Genomic DNA, 23,619 nt, shown 5'->3' on the forward strand with positions numbered 1-23,619 from the left:
TAAGATTAGTTACGTCTATTCGAGAGTCTAACGGGAATTCGAAAAGTGTTGAGAATTGAAGACATTTTATCTGCAATCACGTGAAGCGGTATTTACATTTATTTACACTTTACTTTAATTTAGTCAGAATCAATGATCAAGAAGGACTGGATACAGCATGGTTTTTTTTACAATTTGGTCCGCGCTTTTTGACAAATCGGGCTCTAATGCATGGCGGCGGAATCGCAGGAGGTGAATTTGACTGAAGGTGAAAAATTGAACTCAAAGCATACGTGAGAAAAACGCAAAAGATGAGAAAAAATGTGAAATTTTGCAACTCTGTATGTCGAAAACGGCGCGTTGTTGACCATGAGTCGCTAGCCGGAAAGGCGAATTATGCGTTCTAGAAAAAATATCGAGTTCGTTAACATAGATTTTTCTCGAAAACGGATCTAGATATCAAAATGAGACGAGTGTACATAATTAATGGAAAAATGATTGCTCTTTCAGATTTTCAACCAAATTTCATGTTAGACATACAGGGCGAAAATTTATTACCAGTAAATTCTGTAAAATTGGACGTAAGTGACGCCCGATGGTAATAACACGGAAATTGCGAAACGTATCTTATTCGTCCCCTAACCAATTACAAATTTTCGAGTATTTAACCTAGATATCTTCAGAAAAGTGCCTTAAAAATGGATTAAAATATAACCTTTCAATACCCTGTATATCCCAAACTTTTAACTTTCGAATAAGACATGTATTCTCTAATCGCCACCATTTAACGTGTAATATCTGCAGGTATCAATTGTCCCATTGCCAATCAATCACCCTGTATGGTATGGTGACCAAATCATCGTGTTAAACACTAATATCGCTAATAATGAGGGATGAGGCTAAAAGGGATTTCAAAGTAAGTGCGACACTTGGGTTGCAAAAAGTAATATACTCCATGAATTAATACAAATTTTTCCTGCCTGGCTCAAAATACATAGCAATTCTCAGTTAGGTAACCGCTCATTATTACACCAGTTAGTTCCAACTATAACGTATTACCCACGAGTAAATTTTTCTTCACTTCCTTTGAAATTCCTGCACTAAAATCTACGAAAAATACTTTGACTACAAGATACCCATCCTAGGTGAATATCCGGTGACTTAAGTGAAAAATAAATCTAAAAATATTGTAAGTACGCGGGGAATTATCTTGGTGGTTACAGGCTATAATCGCATAAACAAAATTAAAACAACATAATATCTACAAAAACGTCAAAACGTAACATTACTAACTATAAAAATCACAAAGTTAAGTACCTATAAGGTGCCATTGAGGTACCTACTAATTTCTCTCAGAAACGTAAATTTTACCCTCAAAAATTCCACAAATCTCTTGAACCGAAATGATCATTAATACTGCTCAAAAACACAATATTTGGGCTCAAAACTTGATGCGTCATCTCACTAAAAACATTTCTTTGGAAATTGCATTGTAAATTTCCCATGGGAAATTCATTTCTCCGCTCCTATCTCAATCTCAACAAATCCTCTGCAGCAATGCTGACAATACCAATAACCCTAAACCGGATCCAGCCCTTATTCCCGTACTTTGCCCGTCACAGAAGGCCTGAGAATTGCAATTCTCCACCAATCGTAAAAAGTTGTTTTCCACAGTTTCCCAATCGCACAACCCCACCGAGCACCCCAAGAACTCCTCTATGGGTACCTCGTTCAAGAAAAACATAACTTTATATGAATTTCCGGGCCTATTGCTGCTCTGGCACCTGAAAACGAGTCAAACAGATCAACGCTTGATGAAAATAGGGACCAACTTACTGGTATAAAACTATCACCAAATTCGAGGCGAATGGGTTGATAAAAGAGGTCCTCCACAACCTCTTTTGCTGCTTCTTGTAGTTGTCAGCTTTCAAAAGCTCTTGGTCTTTGGCGATTCCTAGGGTGGTGTAAACGGCCTGCATGGTTGCTGCGTGAGTGAAGAGAGCTGTTACTTTGTTGCCATCGGGGTAGCCTATAAAATGCGTGTCGTCAGCTTAGAGTCCAAGAATGTTTTCAATTAAACCTTGAACTGTTTTCTCGAATTTTCTGTACATGTCCTGAACAGGAGCGCATCCGATATTCGGCGCCAGATTATTACCATATCCAGTGTTGTAGTACTCTTTCAGGTCTTCTGCATATTCCAAGATCTTCAAATGCTCTTTGGTGAAGGCTACGCACCATGGAGAAGGCTGATCCAGCTGCCTGGAAAGAAAAGAATATTTTAAGGGTCTAATATATGTAATATAAAAAGACTATTAGTTCTGATGAAATTCTCCGTATTTCATTCACTAGATGTGCAACTTTAACCCTTTTCACGATATCAAGTTACCACAATTTACTTGACCTCAAGGTTAACTCACGACCGGCAATTCCGAGCTTACTCACCACGCCTTGTTGAAACGACACATATCATAAATATCGGAAATGATGGAGGTATTGAGTTCGTGCCTGAAGCCCAATCTCCTGAAGACTTGTCGTGCCATCCTTTGGTACTCCTCAGACTCCACAAACTTCCGATACTCCAATTCAGTATTAGCGTTAATATCCACTTTTTCATGCCACTCTTTGCAGTTTCTGTAGGCCTACGGGATTCACGTTAACGGTGATCTTCGAGCTTGAAAAAACTTACTTTGAGCAACATATCGTTACCATAGGTGTTTGCGTGCACCCTGTAAAACTCCTGGTCAAAAAGGCCTTCGATGTAGGCCTGGTAGCTGTCGTGGGTCCTATCAGTTTGCGTGTATTGAAACTGTGAAACTTGATTAGAACTTCTGTAATTAGCGGTAAATGCTCTTACATAGTAAGCTTTGTCGTTGTAGGGCTGATTGAAGATCTGAGGAAACTTGCTCTTGTATCTTCTGGCCAATAGCTTCAGCTCGTCTACGCCCTGTTGGGTGAGCGAAGCTGCCCTTTCTTCCGTGACTGAATCATTCCATCTCCACCTGGAGAATCAACTAAAGAGTTGTACTTATTGTAAGTTGGGACGATGGTACCTTCTCAGTAAATTATAGTCATCAAAGCATAATTTTCCTTCATTCGGGTAGGACTTTCTCTCCTCGTAATTCCTCACAATTTCGTCTTTGAGTTGCTGCAACTTCTTCAGCTTCTGTATCTTCGTAGCTTTAGGCAGCCTCGTCCCATGTCTGTTAATGGACCAGAACTGCACAGGTTGACAACCTAAGATGACCCATAGTCAAGGATATATATTTTTTTAATGGTACTTCACCTGGTACAATATGCTGCTGTCTTCCCCTCTTGGTCAGTGTATCATACGAGGTTTTGGTGCTGAAATAAATATAAGGTTCCTCATCCTGTCTATAACAGTAATCTTCGAGGTCATTTTCTGAGGGGTAGAAACTCCCAAACTGCCCTCCACTGCCCACGTTAATTTGGGCAACGGTTTCACTAAGGGTGACTACTGACCAGAAGAGAAATGCTAATCCTGAATTTCGCATTGTTGCCTGAAATCAACAAGGATTGGTTATTGAAAATAATAATTATTTTAATGAAGTTTAATAAATGTTTTTGCTTAGTACAACCTCTACTGATTATACCGTGAGGCTCTAAATTTATCTCCCCCCCCCCCCCTTCCTCCTCGTCTGTTAACGTTTTAATAAATTTTTATTTTTATAACTTCAAAAGTTCTCATTAAATAGAACTTTTTAAAACTGATGAATGGTTAAACAGGTAAAGAGGGTGTACAATTTAAAGTCGCACAGTATGACTATTGGAAGAACTGTAATGTTTAGGTTTTCTCTGTACATGCACTGCCCAATTTAACCAAATGAAAATTTACTTTCTGATTATGCGAATCAAACTTCGTATCTGTAATCGGGTTTCCAAGATTCCCATAAGGCTAGTATGGGTAATTCGGGTTAGTTCAAATCTATTATACTAACCTATACCGAATCTATAAGCCTATTTAAATCGTGTTAAATAGGCCAGAATACATAATTTTTTCAGAATTTTTGATGCTCGACTTCAATCAAAGTTTCAATATTTCTCCCATCCAATAATTCTCCATAAATGATCCAAAAAAATCAGTAATTTTACCGATTAATAGTTGAAGATCCTGCGTCGATAACGTCGCGTCCGGTGCGGCAAGAACAAACGTGTGCGGTTTCTGGAATTTTGATGTGGCCTTAAAGAGCCTCAACAACTGCCATCGAAATTTCAGCGTTTGGGAAACCACCAAACTGATGTCCATGAATAATTGAAAAATAATAAATTTACATCAGTGGATCAAACAGCTTTAGAAATCTTGAGAAGCTGCAGCTTCCTCCACAGAGCCTCAACCAAGTTTCAATTTTCAGGACTTGTACTGTCAGTAATTGTTCTTTGAGAATGATGGGCAAAAGAGATAAATTTACAGCTGAATCATGCAAGATCCGGTGTGAGGAATATGGCATCAAACGTAGTAAAAAAACGAAAATACATAATTGGGAGCACCTTGATCCTTTCAACTATCCACAAATTTCCTTACCCAAACTATTTAAATTTAGTTCAAAAAACCCAATTTGATTCCAAATTTGCCACTTTAAATATTTTTCCAAATATTTAAAATTTCTCTTTAAGTGGCCTAGAACATAGAAAATTCAAATTACTATTGAATCACAGTTGTGACGGCAATTCTCGCAATTTTGGTATCACTCGAAATTTCGATATGCACAAATCCAAAATTTTCTTCGAGCGCACCTAAACGCATTTGTCCCAAAGCATCCGCAGTAAACGCACTCATCAATCAGATATCGTGGTAGTACCAAAGCTGACTGACTTCCTCCGGTTGGGTGTTTTTCAGTTCGTCTACCTTTGTAAACGCGGTACAACCTCCGTAAACAACGCCACGTATTTCTAGTACTGTAACCGATACTGTGTGTTACGTTTGTCGTTGATTCACTCGATTTTTTTTTTCGTCTTTTAACACTCCTATAGTGCGGTACAACTCAGAACTGTCGATTCTGATCAGTGACTTTTTGATTTGAATACCGTTTAAAGGTAAGTCGGTTATATTTAATTAAATTAGATTATTTCTATAAATACATATCAAATCTTTAAATAGTGTTTTAGTGGGAGTCATAGTTTAATATAGTACCAGAATAGCGCGAATAGAAATAAATAAGTAATGCTTAACAGGTGGGAAACTCGGTGCAGGAAATATTTAAATAAGAATAAAATTGAAAAGCACGTAAAACTTCCATGAACTTAACACCAATCTAGAAAATGGTATCACCAGACTTAAGTTAGATGTGATAAGCGATGTTTGCCCAAAGCATGCAGAAGTTTTTCAATTTCTAATCTTGAGACAAACATTGCAAAATTGATCCAATTTTGTGGTATCTTCGAGAATATCGTACCTACCTGACAAGATATATAATATTATTGTAAATAATTGTTGTCCTTAATTGTTATCTAATTATTGAGAGATTAATTGTCTTTATCAGGGAATCTATTGTTAACATTTAGGTAAGCCTTATTTTTAGATCGTCTAAGGTGGGTAGTACGGTATGTGGGTTAGTACGTACTATTAACTGTTCGGAATTCAGCTCTTTCCTTCCTATATGGGCTTTACGTTCAAATACGGGGAGAAAATGGCAGCGCTTTCTCATAGGCTTTTCCGTATAAAATCGCCGTCTTCCCAACAAGTGCGAAAAATGATACTTTTCCTCTTGCAACACCATTGTCAGTTAAATGCGAGTAAAACGCTTTTCGCAAATATTAACAAAACTATTCTTTCTACTAGCATATCGTGTCAACATCAATGAGAGCACTTTCCCGCACTAGTGCGGGAATACGGCGTCCAATTCCTTAGCTTTAAAGAATAATTCTGTATACTAATGGAATGATGTTGATTATGATGATGACACCATAGTTCATCATCATGCTAGTGCAATCTGTAATTATTTAGTTGAAGATGACTCAACAAGTGCATACATTAATGTCGCGCTTAGTTAGTGGTATAATTGACGGATTTCAATTTACGCTAAAATGGTTTAATTAATTACTCGTCACCCGGTGCAGTAATCAGTGACGAGAACAGCGAATTCCTAGGGTAGATGCCGATCATGTATGCATGCAGAGCTTTGTGTCTTTAATTTACTATTTCGATTTTTGACATGTTTTTTGTGCTTTATTAAAATATACGGGATTATTTTTTTATTTATTTATTCGATGCTGTAAGCTCAAGGTGAATCGTATACAGAGCATTTAAAGTTCGACCCTCACCATGGAGATCTCGGAAGCTAGAGATACGAAGAAGTTTAAATGGACGCAAAATTGCGTAATTTAGCGCTTGTCCAAGCGTCGTTTTTAAAATTTAAATATTCCGGGTGCGTCTCAAGAAATCCGGAAAAACCAAAAATAGGAGATTTCGTTTATACTTTTTAGCGTTACTTGTCAGGGAAGCCCAAGATCACAAGCACATTTTCATTGCCACTTTTTCTCAGCCACGCGATGGCGTTTTCAGATTTGGCGTCCGACTATTTTTCTGTTGAATAACCCACTGCGGCGGCCACAAGAAAAAATATAGTTGATGATGGTAGCTCAAGAGATGAAACTTCGCGTGGCAAATCCGAAAACGTCATCGTGTAACTGAGAAAAAATGACAATGGAAATGTGCCTTTGCAAATAACGCTAAAAAATAAAAACAAAATCGCCAATTTTATATTTTTTTTGCATATTTTAGAAAATAATTCAAAATTTGAAAACGGCGTTCGGTCAAGCGCGAAATTACGCAGCAGTGCCCCCATTTAAACATCTTCGTATCTCCGCTATTTTCCGAGATCCCAGTAGTGAGGGTCGAAATTGAGCGCCCTCTATAGGACATTTGCATAAAATTAAAGCTCCAAACGACTTCATCAAATTGCACAGGCAAAATTATTCTTCTTTCCAGATGGGAAACATCGTCTACTCCATAATCTGGTTCTTAATCCTCATCTTCATCGCCTTCTGGGTGGCTGGATTGTGCGCTGGTCTCTACATCCTCGTTCACCCCCTCACCGTTTGCATACCACCGTTATCGGTAAGCTTTTCTCACCAAAACCGTATGATCCCTCATAAAATGGATAATATTTTTATTTTAGGGTTTAGCAGATTTATTACTAAAAGCCATCCAGTTTCCGCACTATTGTGCGCAAAAAATGATGGATGGTAGCCCGATTTCATAAATTTATTTAGAGGATATGTAGTTAAGTAAATTATTGATGAATATCATGTATGGCGTGATGATGATATTAAATTCTTTCTGGGTACCTAAGTGATGATTTTTTGCGGTATCTATGCATTGCGTATTGCAATTAATCACTTTATTTAATGAGAATTCTACTGCATTTAATTAAGATATCTCGATCTTCAAATTTCAAAAACACAGGCGTTAATAGAATGGTTTAATTATTTTGATATATTAAGTACATATCCGCAAAATAAACAATACTGCGGTCATATAAAGTAGCTGATGATTATTAAAAAAACCTCCCCATGGGCGGGGGACCGCAGATTGGGCGATTTACCGTTTTCAGAGAAGAGATGAATTGATCCAAGAGGTGCCTCTGAAATTTTAATGCCAATTTGAGGTTTTTTTAATGATCTCCCCAAATTTTTTAATGATGCCTAACCCTTATGTATCTTTATTTTTACGTAATTATTACTAAAATGTTGCTGATCCCCTTTTATCTGTTTATGTAATTTGCACTTGTTAAATGAGACTTTCGTCAAATTCTCTAACAACTATTCCCGGAAATCGGATCGATAATAGAGTGTCAAAAGTACTGAATGACTTCATTCTAATTCAATTAAAAATACATTATTACTGCGTCAATATTCGAGATTTGTTCCCACTCTAAGGATCCAAATTTGTACATAAATACTTTATTTCGTACTTTGTGCCATATTTATGGAAAGCAAATAAGCTGATAAAATGTTGAATAAATACATGGGAAAATTTATCACGTAGCGTTTCGGCCATGTTAAATTTTTAATTTAATGTACTATTCAATTTTAACTGTATTTTGATAACGTTTATTTTACCTGCCTAATATTTGAGTGAAGTAAGTAACAGTTTAATTTATTATATTATATTATATTATACGTAGATTTGCTAATAAACGAGTTTCAGGAATAGAGCGCTTTATTTTGCCTCCATACTCATCTAAAAACTTCAAATTATTCCCAGAATACTTTCTATTGTAAATCTACTACTAGTACCGGCTATACTATATATAGTAATTATACCAGAATTCTCACAGTGTATTGTAGGACGCGAGGTAGTACTAAAAATGGAAATTTATGAGGTTGATAGCCAACATTCTGGTTTTATTAGCTTCCTCCCTATTGTGTCTATTAGTTATTCCTTAAACAGGTGCGTAATTATGCCCTCAAAGAGGTACTCCATTTTTAATTACTCGTAGAAACTTCACATCAGGGATAATCCGACTCATAAGCCTGGAATTCATTAATGTAATTTAGCGAAAAAGTTTCTGCATTATTAGGTATCTGGATTCGCCCAGTACGCTACTGCTTTTACTGCTTAACTGAATTACAGCACTTAATCAGTACTTGCCTTAGGAGGGGGGAAGGGGAGCACACTAGGGAAGTCAGCGGATTGTCCTGGTGAAAGTTTTTCTTGGAACAGAAGCCGGCGTTTAAAAATTTCACCCAGAGCAGCAGATTTGCTAAGGCCAGTCCTACACTCAATATACACTAAATCACTGGCGTATCACCACCTTTTAAATTGCGGCAAGTATCCTTTTTTCCATTTCACGTGGAGACTAGGTCTAAAGCAAATTTAAATCTTTACCCCTGTGTCTTGACTGGCTTCTGTTGGTTCTCAAATTATAGAGAACAAAGTCAGTGACGGGTCTTAGGGTCAGCCTCGGACACAGCACCGTCCTGCCCGGCTGTAAACCCGCCACTCTCGCTTATTTTGGGATTCTCAGAGGTATTTGGTGGGTTTTCGGATCTCCTGGAGGTCTATGATACTCCCGACCTCACTAAATTTTTAGTTTGGCCTCATTTTGACTTATAGAAAGAGTTTCCTTAGGTTAAGAAATGTTATCTTAGAATTTAATTTTTAAAAAAATCTGTCGTTATTAATTTTTGGACCTTTGGAGTGAGTGCACGTGTAATTTTTGTCTTTTTTCGATTGTGTTTCCGACATCTTCGAAATCATTTAAACGTCGCTTTCACAAAATTGAACCAAAAAACCACATTTACCCCCTTCCACATCAAGAATAGGCGATTTTTACAGTATTTCAAAATATAACTAGTTTCATGTGAAGTGCATCACCCAGTAATAATAATAATTAAATCTTGTAATTATGGCAAAATAATGCTTCATAATAGAATATCAAATGATCAGAGTTTCAGTGAAAATGAAAGAACGACAATTGTTCGTTTTTTGGTTATCTACCTTCTAGTTTTTTTACATTAACAGTCTCCTCAGACCATAATTAGTACCCTTCATGCAGATTTTACGAAATGGCATTTTCTAACAGGAAGATGCAAGACCTCATACTGCGAACGTTGCTTGAACGCATCTGGAACAAGCACAATTAGAAGTGCTGCATTGACCTGCACGATCACCAAACCTATCATCCATGAAGCACCTTTGGGACATGATGAATCGCCTTCTTCGAAATTTATCGAAGTCTCCAAACAATTTTAATGACCCCGACCTGACCTTGAGGTGGCATTGAATGAAATACCTCAGGACATTGGTCATTTGATGGAAAGCTTGCCTCAAAGAGTACAAGCTGTACGAGGCGATGCCACTTATTAAATTTTTAATTAATAAATGCAATTTTTTTTACTGAAGCTCTCATCATTTGTTGTTCTGTTATGAACCATTACTTTGTCAAAATTACAAGACTTTATTATTATCATTACTAGGTGGTATGTTTCATCTCAAAGTAAGTGTAGTAAAAACCCTCACATTTCAGTGTTGAGCAACGTATTTGCCTGACTAAATTTCATAATGTATTATCTACGACTCCCAGGCAAACAAGTTTATATGGTTTCATATGCATAGATAAACATAGCATTGTATCAATGTAACCACTATTCTAAAGGATTTAGTCGACATGAATTACATTAAGCAGCAACATTATATCAGCACAGAAGTAAATTGCATGCAGTGAAAATATGATGTCACCACTAAAGAATTGGAATTCATAGTCAATTAAGGAACATTACAGGTAAGCTTAAAACTGGTTCTTTACTCCATCCATGATGAATCAATTGCGTATTTGCACTCTATGTGCTGGTGACCTACAGATTCAGTGAATTTGAGGCGTCGTAATCCATTTCAGATGCAAAAGGAAAATGATATGTATCATATAGTTGTTATGTGATTTGTGACTAATTTTAATGAAATATGATAAACAATAAATCATCAATTTGTAAGGTAACAAAACAGCAATGGCAAACTTCCTCAGGGCTTTGCTATGGTTAATAATACTGATCTTCATCTCCTTCACTATCGCATTGTTTTGCTCCGGATTCTACATCTTACTCCTGCCCCTCACAGTTTGCATGAAGGACCTCAAGGTAGGGACTCTAAATCCACTAGAATGAAATCAATTTTACCGTTTTTAAGGTTATGACTGATCTACTACTTAAGGGCTTACAATTCCCGCACTACTGCGCGACTCAAATGACTTCCGGGGGTTTCCAAGCAGGATATCTTCACATATAGTAATACGAATTTGAAGGCGAAAGCTGAAGTTTTTCTGTTACATTGAAAGTATTTTATGTAAGCAAATATCAGTGAAAAAAACAATTTAAAAATAAATTGTTGCGCTAATCGATGATGTAAGGTGGACATGCTTGACCTACCAAGTTTCCTATTGCAGCCTGATTGACACGGTGGCGTAGGTAGGCGAAATGCTTAAGTATGCAAAGGTCAAGGGCTGGAATGTTTGAGAAGTTGATATTTCGGCAGATTCACACGCAAATGCGGCGTCGGTGAATTAGAAACACAGTTGATATTTGGAAAAGAATAATGCCACGCGGAAATTTGGGTTGCTGACCTATAGAATTTTAAACGAGGTTGTCGGTTTTAACAAAAGGCAATAAAGGCGGAGGCGAAAGACGAATAAAAATGCAGCGCCGTACTAGCAAATATTAAAAAGGTAAAGCATTAACGAAAAAACCGCTGCCTATCACTGAAAATTGCAAAAATTAGTAGAGGTTCTAAAAACTAAGTACGCCACTGATATTCGGAGACACTGAATTCTCATAATTTTAAGTTTCGCAAAATCAGTGTCCTACATAATGAGGTAAAAACATGAGAGAGAAAAAGTCGCCTCAAATTCTACAAAATCTTAATGCCACGAAGAAATTTCGCGAAATGAAGTACGCCAATGAGATTTATGATTACGAAAATCTTTTAATTACTAATTTTGAAACGGGTAACGGCTGTACCACAAGAGATTAGTTAAAAAAGCGAAAATACCATGAAAAAAGTTGTCGTTTGCAACAAAGAATTCGTAGAAGCTTAGAAAAATGTAGAACGTCGATGATTACCACGCATAGTGTTTTGCAAATGAACGGATCGTAAAAGATTCACAAGTTAAAAAAATCGAGATTTTCTTGACACTCACTTTAAATATATCTTACTAAATTTTGAAAATTTGCAGAAACTCTTAAAAACCGGCTACGCCGGTGTTTGTCAGAAATAGTCAAATATCGTAAATTCGAGCCTCGTGAATCGATTTAAACAACTAAGAAAGTTTGGAGGAACACATTACAGGACACCAACGGTTGGTGTCCCCTCAAGATAACGAGGAAACCCCAAATGAGTCAGTGATAATCGGAGTATATAACAATTTATTTCACCATCAAATAGTGTTTTCGTCTCATTTTTGTCAATGTCACTTTTGATTCTTTTTGCGTTGTTCACTCTCAATTATTGTTAAATAGTAAATTACCGGAATTCCTCCGGTGCCTTGGTACACACATTTATGCACTATTAACATTATGTCGACAGTACCCTGCAAAGCACCCAAAGTTTTTTTGATAAAATTACAACAAATTTTTCTTTATCGTTACCTTGTGACATGTGGTGTAACCAAGAGATACCAACTTGAAGATTTTATGATTAATTTTGACATGGAACTGTAGTAAACAAATTTAAATATATGTATGTAGGTGGGTCATTGTAACATTCTTGCATACCTACCTAATTTATATAAATCCCACCTTGAAGGAGGTAGCAGAACACTTTATATGAATTTTAAAGTATTTTAAACTACTACGGTGGCTATTCACGTGTCTTCTTTGCCCGAACACCTTCTACACACCTGTAATTACTTTTCAGTTCTTCTGCATGGCGATTTTGTGCACTACTTCATTCAGTTTAACAGGACTTACCGGTAATCTTGTTCCTTCAAAAATTCCGTACAAATTTTGAATTTGTCCCAGCCTGCAAGTAACCGGTTCCAAAAACAAAATAGGCGCGTAAACGTGGTACTACTGATACTCTCTGCAACGCAACGGAACACACATCACCTGAATACCAGAACGGGTAATCCGGTGTCCACGACGACGGTCAACAACAAACAAGCCCGACTTCTTACGTTACTGCCCAGGCTAACAAAAATGAGAGTTTTCAGGCTGCAAGGAAATGTCGGTGCGTAAAATATACTGAATGTCCCAGATTTCATGGGGAAGCAGTAATTTCTAAAACTCGTAGAAGCAGAAGAACAGCGGGTTAAATTCGAAACTCATCATATGAAGGCAAAGGTATGGAAATGGACGTGGTTTTAACATACCGAAGGGGAAAAGAGCGACAAAATAACATTGTAGATTTGAAACAAGATGTGCTACATAGCATTTTACTGGAATTAAAAGAAAAAATATAAAATGTACAATTATGAGGAGCGTTTCATTTAAAATCAAAAAGTTAAAATCTTAACGCATTTTTTTGAAACACCCCCGTAGGACTCTGAACGGTATCACTGTAGAGCTTCCAGTGGCGGTCCTAAAAAATATTGTTAATTGCCGAGATAAAAAAACAGAAATTAGTTGAATGTGAATATCCAATGGTAGTCAACTTTTTAATGTGCTTAATAAGGTTTCCCAGGAACCAAAGAAAACATCTTATACCTTATATGAACATATAAATATTATAATGAAATATAGTTAGCTCAAGTTCAGATTAGTCCAGATGTCAAATTAAGAAAGGAAATCGGCTATAGGGAGTAGTTGGAATAGTGGTTTGATGATGATGTAAGATTCTTAATTATTACTAAAAATTACGTGAAAATCTCGTCCTCTTTTTCACTGCATTTGATTTGATTTATGCGAATTTTTGAGAAATTTTCATGATAAATTTTAGTTATTGTCACTACTGGCTTAAAACGCAAAAACTCTCCTTGGTTTTCATGCATTTAAACCTATTGAGTAATGATTGTTAATGACGCATTGAAATGTCCTATCCTACCTTTTTACAGTATATTTTCTATTGTATTGGAGCAATCATCGATACTCATTGATTGAGCTTCATTTAATTATCTCTTTCAATTCAACAATGAGCTAAATATATTTTTCAAGTTTTAATATTTATAAAGACACCTTTCGACTCGCCTTAAAGTTTTGAAACGGTTTATTTTTCGCAATCAGTTACGAAAAGTATTACTTTTCATCACTAGTGATGAAAGGTTGCGTAGTCATTTGTGGAAAACTCTAATTTTCCTATATGATTATCTTGAAGTGCAAATTATATTAAAATTTTATATGAGAGCCGTTAGTACAATGTGCCAAGTAAAACAACAAATTTTTATGCTGTATGATCATGTAACACGCAGGTCAAGGCAAAAATTAGAAAAAAATTTACATGAAACACGGCAGGAAATGATATTTTCTCAAAAAATCGAAACTCGCATGTGTTTCTTAGTACTGCTGATTAGACAAAATGTTATTTTCCCCAAATGTGCCAATATTATCTTTTAGACATTAAAAATTGGAGGCGTCTAAGCAAGAATGGAGAGAATATGTTGTATTGTTTTTGTAATTATATACTTCTTCACTGGATAATCTAATCTGGAAACGAACAAAATTATCATTCGGTGATAAGATTGTCAAAACTGCACTTTTCGTACCGACATGAGTGTGCAAAGTACGCGTCGCGTCCTTAATCTGTTGCCTCTGATAGTTTGCAATTTACGATTTTTAGATTATGATATGTTATTATTGGTCGGTTATCATTTACTTCCAAGGAAGTCTTTAGAGCACTTGCTGCGGAGAAAAATTATTACCACACAGAATGCTGTAGACAAATGTAAAATTCTAATGAAACGAATGCTATGAGAAAAGTGATTTAGAGCCTCGTATTCCTTACTTTTTAAAAATGGCGTATTCCGCATTTTCCAATAAACAAGAAAAGCTTTTAAGAAAATGTATTAAGGAGTGGTAAGTGTTCAGGAAACAATTTTGGCCATTTTGCTCATAAATCACGGAGCTTTTAGAGATTGAAAAGGGTATTACTCCTAATGGGAAGGGGATTAGCAGGTTGGATGATTTTCGATATCATTGATGCAATAATTGATCATTAATCAATTATTACAATAATGCATCGACAATTTGTCGGTTTAAAGACCTGACAATAATGTTCTTGATTCGTTGATTCGGCGTGCAAGGCAAGACTTTAGAGTTATTAAAGATACTAATCCTTTTTAATTAATCAATTTAAAAATATTCCATCTTTAGAAAGTTTCCAGTCAAACAAGAAAAATTATAATATAAAAAATTAGTTTCTAAAAACATGACAATACTTTAACACGGAAATAAATAAAAATCCGTTTTCCACACTTTTTCATCTTCATTTCGACACATCAATCCAATTTCAGCAGTTGCGTGGACAATTTACATCCGCCTCTTGACTGGCCTAAACATTTTTATAAATTTACTTCAATGCCTTCCTTTCAATTAAATTAAATATAATAATTACAACAAAAACTAAAAAAAAAACTTAAACATTAAAATATCCAATCAGAGCTGAAGCATGAATTTTATTAAAGACACATAACACTAAAGTTTTTCTTTTCGTTTTCGTGGCTTTTTAGACCGAAGCATTCTGCACGGTTTAGCAGATCTGCATCAGATTGGACGGTAAGAGGGACAAAACTTAAATGCATTATTGAAACTCGATTTTGAAATCTAAAAAAATTAATTATCATCGCCCTGTTAGTTATCCCTGTTTACTTGGCAACATAAAAGTTAGGTAACTGCGAATTAAAGTTTGTTGACTCGAAGAACGCTATCCGTGAAAATTGGACAATTAACTGGTGTTAGTTTTATGGCATTCTTTCCCACAGCTTATGCTGAGTTGGTGAATAGATTGTTGAGCAAGTACTCACACTTGATTTGCCCATCGAGCACTCACTAAAAACAATAACCAGCGAGAAGGGGTAAGACAAAAGAGAATAACTGAGTGTTATAAACACATTTAAGTCTGCAATTTTTAGTTTAAAATTCATATTTTCCCATGATGGTTGAGGGCCACTCTTAACCTCGCAAAAACTGAATTTGCGTCCTCCACTAAAAAAGTTCTCTTGAAATCAATTTTTCATGGTCTAAACTGCATATTCAAACGCAAAAAATATGGATTTCGCACGTTTTTGCCAGTGAACTCGTCGTGCATCAACTGTGAAAATCATTCTGTGAAAAAAATGGTGGTTTAATCACATCAATGGGCGAATAAATAAACAATAATTTGCAAATCGCACAGTTCAGCCTTTTTAATAATTATCAAGAAATTAAATATGTTGTAATAGTGCCGCTACCGTGCGACAAATGGCGGTTTGTCCGTGGTTTAGACAAATCTTGGGTCTACAAATCAATTACGAAAGGAAGTATTTTGTGGGAAAATTAGGGATAAGATGAAATATGCACCTACTATATACATATTATACATAGACCTCCTACAAAATATTTTAAAAAATAAGTAGGAAACTAAACATTGTTTTATTTTTTATGGTTACTTGCCACTTCATTGTAGCCCCCGTTTTCCCTCAATGTGGGCAATTTTAATCAGTGGAACAATCTTTTCCAAAAAAATCACTTAACTGACAATTGATTTGAAGTAAAACTTATAGTATTTTTAAGTAAATTGTTAAACGATGTTCCCATAGAAGTGTGTCAAGGTCCCATTAAACATTAAAGTCATTGACCCCCCATAAAGTCCGTTTTCAACAGACGTGTGGTGCTTGGGACCCGCCCTAGATGAGTCACTTACATAGAACACACAAACACTGTATTTATTCCAACTGAAATAATGTCGTACCTACCTAATTGTAATTAAAAGTAAAACACAATTTTTAAGAACAGTATAACAGTTTTTATTGAAGATTTTCTAGAAAACCCTACCTCCTACATAACAAGCGTTGTTAAAATTGTAATGATTCTTTAGGAAGAGCGAAATTTCCTTTTTGTGTGTTGTACGAAACTCGTGCACAATTGCATTGTACAAATTTTACAAACGATTTCAGGGAGCAATTTTAAGTACATCAAGAAAGAATGAAATTGGCTCTTATTTTCCATTGAAATGTATGCTTGAAATCTCTAAACACGATCGAAATTAAAAAAATCTTATTCAACATCTCTAAGACTTCTTAACAACTATTATAGTAGCAAAGTGATTTTCAATACATAGAAACAGCCTTGGAGAATTACTTATCAAGTCTCAAATTACATTGTAATACCACAGCACTATCTCGGCAATATATTACCATTCAGAATTTTCAAAGGACGTAATTTTTTCAACAATTCACACCGAAGAGGTAGAAAAATACCACGACAAACCTACTATCAGCCAACAAATGCTCCTTCATTAATACTAATAATGGAAAATAAATAAATAAATAACTACAAATAAAGTGCGCAACCCTAACAAATGAATTTTTTATTCTGGAAAAAAAGCCATGAACTAGTTAAACTAAACCACTACGACAATAAACTTGAGTGTGTGATTTTTAAATTGGCAGGTGTCTGATTGTTAATAAGAAAAACGAACAATTTTAATAAGTGTATCACTTACGACTTTTTTCTATCACAATCGAGGTATTTGATCAAACACAATTTTACGTTAGCACCTACCAATAATTGTATATTAAGCGTTGTTGATAGGTTAACCAACGCCGAAAAGTTTTTCTAGCTTTGAGCCACATTATTTTCATATTGGGTTTTCCTTCCCACGACCTCCCTAAACTTTCTCAATGCACTGGTAAGGGAAAGTTTTAGGCCTTTGCTAACAGGCAGTAGGGGAAATTCCGGTTTCAGTGGATCCTAAAAATGTTGCAAAGCTACTTGTAGGGTTGATTTATATACAGAGTGTGTTCAAAACATTTTTTTAAGTTACTTCTTCAGTGCCCACAACGCACTGAAGAAATTGAACGTTATTTTAAATACACCATGTATGGAGTAATTACAACAAGCTTTTTCGCAGTTTTGAGGCAAATACCTCCCCATCTTTCCCAATATTGTTGATTCTATAAACATGGTCTAACAAATTTAAATATATTTTCTTAAAGCTTAGGAAAAATGACTGTAAAAACTAATACGGATATTATCGAAGTTTCATATACCGTTTCGTTGCAAAAACCCTCTAAGCGTTGACACAACTTCTCGCTGTTTTGAGCAAAATGACTGAAAATTTCGTTTCGAAACACTTTCGGTGGGTTTAGGAGTAATTCCGTCATGCTTTGTACCAACTTCAAAATTACCAATTCATTGTATGTTCTCGAGTTCTCATACCCCTAAAAAGATGAAAAAATTGTTTGTAGTTGATATTAAAAATAAAGTAAGTTTTTCATGTTTTGAACAAGACAGACAGTATGTCCTCAAGTGGAAAAATCTTACATGCTTACGGAATAGTCAAAATACAAACATGAGACTTAACTTACCTGTTGAGTATCTGTCTGTTTTTCGTAGCCAGCTTCATTGTAATATGGCTCCGAAACCAAAATTAGACCCTGAATCGAAACGATCAGTTGTAGCAGAGTGCTGTTTGGACCCCAAACTTCAGTGCCTTTTCCCATCCACGTGCCAAGAAGCGAAACGCACACTTTACCTTTGAAAATTTGTGATTTTTCACTGTTTTTTTTTTGTTACAAACACAATTGAAGATAAAATCTTTAAATGATTATTATAATCCTAAACGAATATTAAGAATCTGTCTATAAAAATATCATTAGAACCACTCTCACCATCCTGTACACCTACACAATTCTTACTAGTTTTTTTCCTCATAACTGTAAAAGCAATTTCAACTTACCCTCAACATACAAGTTTGGATTCAGCCTTTCTGAACTATAACTTATATAATGGGCTAATGGCGGTGATCTCGGATAATCCGGACTCAACTGAATATCAAATATAAACAACCCATCTTCATAAGGCGTTTTCGCAGGACCCCGAATCATCACACTCATCAAATCCACCCTATCGCTGAAAGACCTAACCCAAACATCCGCAGGCAACGATTCTTTTAACAACTTATACTCTTTTACCACAACTTTAAGGAACCTATAAACAGATAACGCTGCATTTGAGGCACTAATTCTAATAAATAATCATCACTTTTGTAAGTCAGTTGGCTCGAATTTACTAGTGAAATAGTGGTGAGTAACTGGTGCTTCCTCAACCACCACATACCACTCGGTCTCCTCTCCTAACGGAGTGGCAATCGGTGTTTCCTTTATTGATGAGAGGGACTTTTTAGGTTTAAATGGACTTAAAACGGAAAATGATTCTTCAGGGGTTGTAGGGAAACTAGGTAATGGAGTTGAACTGGTTGGGGTTGCTGTAGTTTCAGTAGCCTAAGGTAAAACACATTAGAATGTTTTAGATATTGGGAAAATTACAGTAAGACCTTTGTGAGGATGCTAAGGGCTTGACTACCTCCTATACGACTGATGATTTCAGCATATGCGAGATCCATTCTTACTTTAAGAGTAGAAAGAAGCTCTACACACAGATTTTCTTGAGATATGTAAGGGACATCTGAGATATCTGGCGATAGTGGAGTTGTTGGTGCTGCGGATAGCCACAAATGTTTAAATAAATAACACTTTAAATCAGAGCTGTCGGTAATTGAATTCCTTTATTTAAAAAATGCAATTCAATTGCTGTGTTCGTTGCGTTTTTTTCAGTCAAGATTTTGTAAAATTTAGTATACACCAGATGTTTTTCAGAATTCAAGGGTTCAGAAATTGTAGTTTTTATAATAGTTGCGACAGCTTTGCTTTTAATTAATTCACCTGTGCCTCCTTTATTTCCTTCCTTTTTTTCAATCTCGGCATTAATCTTGTTTTCCAACTTAATCATCTTCTTAATATTCTCTGATTCGGCTACTTTCACTTTTGTTGTCATGAATCGAAACTCGTTTGAAAACAACCTTCCTTTCAATTCAATATTTTGAGCTTTTGCTTTCTCTTTTGCTTGCATCAAAAGAGCCTAATATAATAAATAGGTTAAAAAGATCATTTTGTTTTTGTCTTAATTATGCCTCACCTGAAAATGTTTACTTTTCAAGCTGAAGAAAGACGTCCCCAACAGCTTATCTAAATAACTAGAGTTTTCATACACTAAGAGTAAGTCTTTGAGTATCTGAAAGAAACATTAATGCGATTTTGATTAAAATTGTGGCGCGAACTTACTGCAAAATTTTCGGTGATTGTATGATTTTTAAAGGCTTCTTTCAGGTACACAATCCTGGCTCGGACAAAATCCAATCGTGCCGCCATATTTTGTAATACTGTTTCATCTGTGATATCGCCAGCGTACGATTCAATACTTTCAGTTTCCCATGAAACCTTTTAAAAAAAATTTCAATTTTCTTCGGGAATTAAATAAATTATTACTTACTACATCCTCATCTCCAGATTCACCGCCATCTGAGTATTCGATTTCCGCAGTATCAGGAAGTAACTCTATGTGCTGAGGCCAGCAGTTCTCTAATTTACTCTCTAACCACTGAACTATCACATATCCCTATCCAATAAAAAAGAGATTGTTCGTAAAAATATTAGTGAGATACTATGGCTATTATAAACAATGACACATTCATAATTTGGTTTCAAAAAGAACAAAGCATAGCAAGAGACATAGAAAAATAGATCATTATATACCTCAACACAGCTATCAATAACTTTCCCTATCTTTCCCTCTTGTGTGGGCTTTGCCTTCACTATACTCCCAGGTCTGAAAACAAACTTAGAATGCTTCTTTAGATCATAAACGCTCAATTCTTCCACATCTAGCGCTTGAGGCTTGTCCTCCGTCTCAGAGTAAACAAACCACTGAAAAATATTAAATGAAACGCCATTTCGACAATTTTTGTATCATCACTTTAATAGTCGCTGTTCTCTCCATGTAATAAACTTTCTGCACAACTCCATATTTAGACATGGCATCTAAATCTCCATTGACTACATCTTTCACCACCCATTCGCCGGGGAAAAACTCGTGATCATCAAGAGATATAGAGTAATAAAGATGAGTGGATGGAATGTCCTTTTCTTCAGTGCCGTCTTGCCATACAACTGTAATTTTTGACTCGACGCAAATCACCTATATGTAAGAAATAAATATGTAAAAAACCTGTATAAATATTGGCTAAATTACTTCAACGGGTAAGGTATGACCCGCGGTAAGTTCACTGGGGATGGGTGGATAATGTTTCTTCTTTGACACGCTTTTTGTTCCTGCTAACGATGGGGATTGACTCGAAGCGCCACTTCCATCTAAAATTATTCTTCTTTTATTGATTACAAATCACATAGCATAGCATTTTTTTTTAACGATTGGATAAACACCGTTAAATTTTCGCTCATTAAAAAAATTCATTTTGATGGTACCTGTACAATAAAAGCATTTAAAATAGATTTACAATGAAAACGTCATAAAATCAACATGCAATAACAATTATAACAATCTGAAGTTGTGATCTCTTACCTTCATTGACATCTTCTTCTGATTCTTCACCTTCCTCCGTCCACCAATCATCCTCGTTATCATCTACATTAGGAAAACTTGGCGAATTAACAGTTTCCAAGTTCGTCGGAGTGGTGGGATACAATAAAGAGGAACTGCGAATGCGAGGCACCCTCGAATTGCTTTTCAAAACCAAATCAAATTATATAGGGCTTAAAAAAAACTCACATACGCCTTACATTTTTGAATTAGTATTGACAATATGACGCACTTTAGGTACTTCCGGCCGGTATATGAGAGACAGTTTCCTAACCCAATCCTTCTTCTTCACAAGCACATCATGAGAACTTAATTTCAATAATTTACGATCCATCAGTTCCAAACAGGTATCACTTGGGTGTTCCAGCACCTTTAATCTTCCATCAACATTGAAAATTTAATTTATCTAGGATTTTTTGGAGTCTTACTTTTTAACATCTTCGTCCATAAATTGGGCAATGTAAGAATAGCCAGAGGTCTGACTGTATAAGGCCACATCAAGCACGACTTCAGTAACATGTTGGATGGTAAATCTTTGACGCTGTTGCATGTTCCGTTTCATCGTTTTGGTTTTCTTTATCCAATTTGGTTGTTCAAGATTGGAAGGAACGCAAATCTGAATAAATTAAAAATAGAAAATTAATGTATGTGCAGACATCTAATAATCATACTATATTGCTCTCTAATGAGGGATTTCAGTGTATTTATGTCGACCATTAATATGATTTGTATTTAATAAAAACAACTTGATATAAGATAACATTTAAGATAAATAAATTTGAATATAATAAAGGATAACTTACCACTTCTTGCCCAGGATAAAAAATGTCTAAAGGAAATCTATTCCTTTTCATTAGCCAGTAATCTTCAATATCACTGTTAATACTTGTATAAACTTCAACCACAGATCCGTCCATGGAATGCATCGACATCATTTGATCTACAGCCTATTACCAACAATAAAATTGAGAAGTTATAGCACTTTCATAACTTTTACCTCTATTCGGCCAAACTTATTTTCCAAGCAAACCGCATCATCCACGTCAAAAGGTCTCACATTGTGAAGTCTATCACTGACCACATGTTCTATTACCTTTGGGATGCATTTTATCTATGAGCAGCTGTGAAGGGTTGAAAGATTTTTATTACCTTATCTGTCCCAACTATTTGAACTGTGACACACTGCTTGGTCTCTTTGCAGTAGCCTCTTTGAGTCTCTTTGCCCTTTTCTAGTCTCCGGACAATATCACCAGAGATAATACTTCTATTCATCAAGTGAACCTGGAGAATAAGTTACACACCAGTTGTCAAATGTGGTACCTGACATGATACCTCAAAATTGAAACCTTACATGGAAAAACTCATTTTAAGTAAGAAATCTGAAGAACTAAATTAAGAAACTAATTGTGTATCACATCACACATCATAAGATGTCAGTAGGCTTACTTTAGCATTTCCTTACAGAATAGTTGTGCTAAATTAATATTTCTATTTAATGTTCTATTCTTGTCATTAATTGGGAATTAAAAAATATATTAAAACAAAAAACAAAACTAGTGGTGAATTTAAAATTAGGTTTTCTTAGTGTAATAAATATATTGTTACAATTTTAGCTGTTCAAAATCCCTCTATTAGATTAAAAATGTTTGTAAAGTGAAGAGCTACATAGAGCCTCTATTTTGGCAGGAAGTACTTTCTGTCAGTAAACTGTCTATATATAAAGGAGGAAATAGATTATTTGTTAATGTGGCAGCTGAAAATGTGCGTTGCATATGGGGCTCTCCAAGGTTACTGTGCAAGGCGTTCTAACCCCAATGAAACATGGACGTAGCTATAGGGCTAACTAAAATGTTGTCAACTATTAATGGGAATTGGAGCTATCAACACTTATGACTCATGTCTTCACATGAATATAAATTAATTGCCTATGAATTTTAGGTGTTAAAAGCCTACATAGGTACAAAAAGACCTCAACAGCCATAGGTACAGACCTTGCTTTGGCGCCAAACTTGGTCCCTGGAGCTGTTGCTCCATGAGACTCTTATCTGGCCCTTTTGCAAGGCGTGCATATCATCCATATCGTCGCTTGAGGCCTCGTAAGAATCCACCACCATCCCGAATATGATTTTCTTATGCTTGTCGAACCTGTACACGATATCGTTTGAATAGAATTCTTTCACCTTGTCCTGCAACGACATTTTCACACTCTGATTTTGCTACGGGTACACCATGCGAATACTCAAATTTTGAAAGAACTTTGACTTTGTGAAAAAAAGGGTACAGTTGATGGTCTTGGGCGGCGCATGTCATCCATTGATAAACAAAAAATTTATAAAAAAAGAATCAAAAAACAGCTGATCACGTGTAAGAACGATCTGGCAATGTTGCTCAAAGTGGCAACCTCGTGTATAAAATTTTTTTCATCAAATCTCCGAAATAATTATTAGTTCTTAATTTTGACATAGTAAATTTTAATGATAAATAAAGAATACCACACTCCTATGACAGTGCATGGTCCTTTCTTAAATATTTTCTAAAAACGAATTTTCTTTTGAATTTTTAATTCAAGACAATTGTGGGCTGCCTATCAAGGGCATATACCTTTGACAATATGTCGGC

At 35.6% G+C, this 23,619-nt stretch overlaps 2 protein-coding genes and 1 long non-coding RNA gene across 5 annotated transcripts; 1 reads left to right on the forward strand and 2 right to left on the reverse strand.

Annotated features, from left to right (window-relative positions):
- Nucleotides 1-908: 908 nt before the first annotated feature.
- On the reverse strand, nt 909-12,574 carry Mipp1 (Multiple inositol polyphosphate phosphatase 1). 3 transcript variants are annotated; one of them, XM_066284445.1, is made up of 10 exons: nt 12,400-12,574; nt 12,209-12,329; nt 3,263-3,497; nt 3,030-3,213; nt 2,834-2,978; nt 2,666-2,785; nt 2,422-2,618; nt 2,060-2,238; nt 1,816-2,008; nt 909-1,763 (listed from the first exon to the last, which is right to left on the reverse strand). In XM_066284445.1, exons 3-10 carry the CDS (start codon nt 3,489-3,491, stop codon nt 1,517-1,519), a joined length of 1,494 nt encoding a protein of 497 aa, XP_066140542.1. In that variant the 5' UTR covers nt 3,492-3,497; nt 12,209-12,329; nt 12,400-12,574; the 3' UTR covers nt 909-1,516. The 3 variants fall into 3 exon arrangements, with proteins under 3 accessions (XP_066140542.1, XP_066140541.1, XP_066140540.1); XM_066284444.1 differs by having other exon boundaries at nt 12,209-12,338; XM_066284443.1 differs by lacking the exon at nt 12,209-12,329.
- LOC136340394 (uncharacterized) lies at nt 12,527-12,903 on the forward strand. The gene is made up of 2 exons (XR_010732291.1): nt 12,527-12,658; nt 12,722-12,903. It is a non-coding gene; the product is annotated as an uncharacterized lncRNA (long non-coding RNA).
- Nucleotides 12,904-16,343: 3,440 nt separating this feature from the next.
- LOC136340326 ((E3-independent) E2 ubiquitin-conjugating enzyme UBE2O) lies at nt 16,344-23,351 on the reverse strand. Its single transcript, XM_066284329.1, has 20 exons — nt 22,992-23,351; nt 22,150-22,281; nt 21,998-22,093; nt 21,804-21,947; nt 21,429-21,616; nt 21,201-21,377; nt 20,983-21,143; nt 20,653-20,771; nt 20,377-20,598; nt 20,157-20,327; nt 19,894-20,019; nt 19,686-19,841; nt 19,540-19,635; nt 19,287-19,482; nt 18,899-19,062; nt 18,607-18,845; nt 18,302-18,552; nt 17,931-18,097; nt 17,613-17,783; nt 16,344-17,313 (listed from the first exon to the last, which is right to left on the reverse strand). Exons 1-20 carry the CDS (start codon nt 23,196-23,198, stop codon nt 17,179-17,181), a joined length of 3,318 nt encoding a protein of 1,105 aa, XP_066140426.1. The 5' UTR covers nt 23,199-23,351; the 3' UTR covers nt 16,344-17,178.
- Between the last annotated feature and the right edge of the window lie 268 nt (nt 23,352-23,619).

This window comes from Euwallacea fornicatus, chromosome 7 (assembly GCF_040115645.1).
Source record: "Euwallacea fornicatus isolate EFF26 chromosome 7, ASM4011564v1, whole genome shotgun sequence".
NCBI classification, from domain to species: domain Eukaryota; kingdom Metazoa; phylum Arthropoda; class Insecta; order Coleoptera; family Curculionidae; genus Euwallacea; species Euwallacea fornicatus.

What these genes read in the sequence shown, in the direction of transcription:
- Mipp1 (XM_066284443.1), bottom strand. Translation starts at nt 3,491, where the DNA reads ATGCGAAATTCAGGATTAGCATTTCTCTTCTGGTCAGTAGTCACCCTT. An exon ending in ACAGCAGCATATTGTACCAG is followed by an intron (nt 3,214 to 3,262) that starts GTGAAGTACCAT and finishes GGGTCATCTTAG; the next exon opens with GTTGTCAACCTGTGCAGTTC. An exon ending in ACAACGACAAAGCTTACTAT is followed by an intron (nt 2,786 to 2,833) that starts GTAAGAGCATTT and finishes CAAGTTTCACAG; the next exon opens with TTTCAATACACGCAAACTGA.
- LOC136340326 (XM_066284329.1), bottom strand. Translation starts at nt 23,198, where the DNA reads ATGTCGTTGCAGGACAAGGTGAAAGAATTCTATTCAAACGATATCGTG. An exon ending in AAATAGTTGGGACAGATAAG is followed by an intron (nt 22,094 to 22,149) that starts GTAATAAAAATC and finishes TGCATCCCAAAG; the next exon opens with GTAATAGAACATGTGGTCAG. An exon ending in TGAAAAGTAAACATTTTCAG is followed by an intron (nt 19,483 to 19,539) that starts GTGAGGCATAAT and finishes TTATTATATTAG; the next exon opens with GCTCTTTTGATGCAAGCAAA.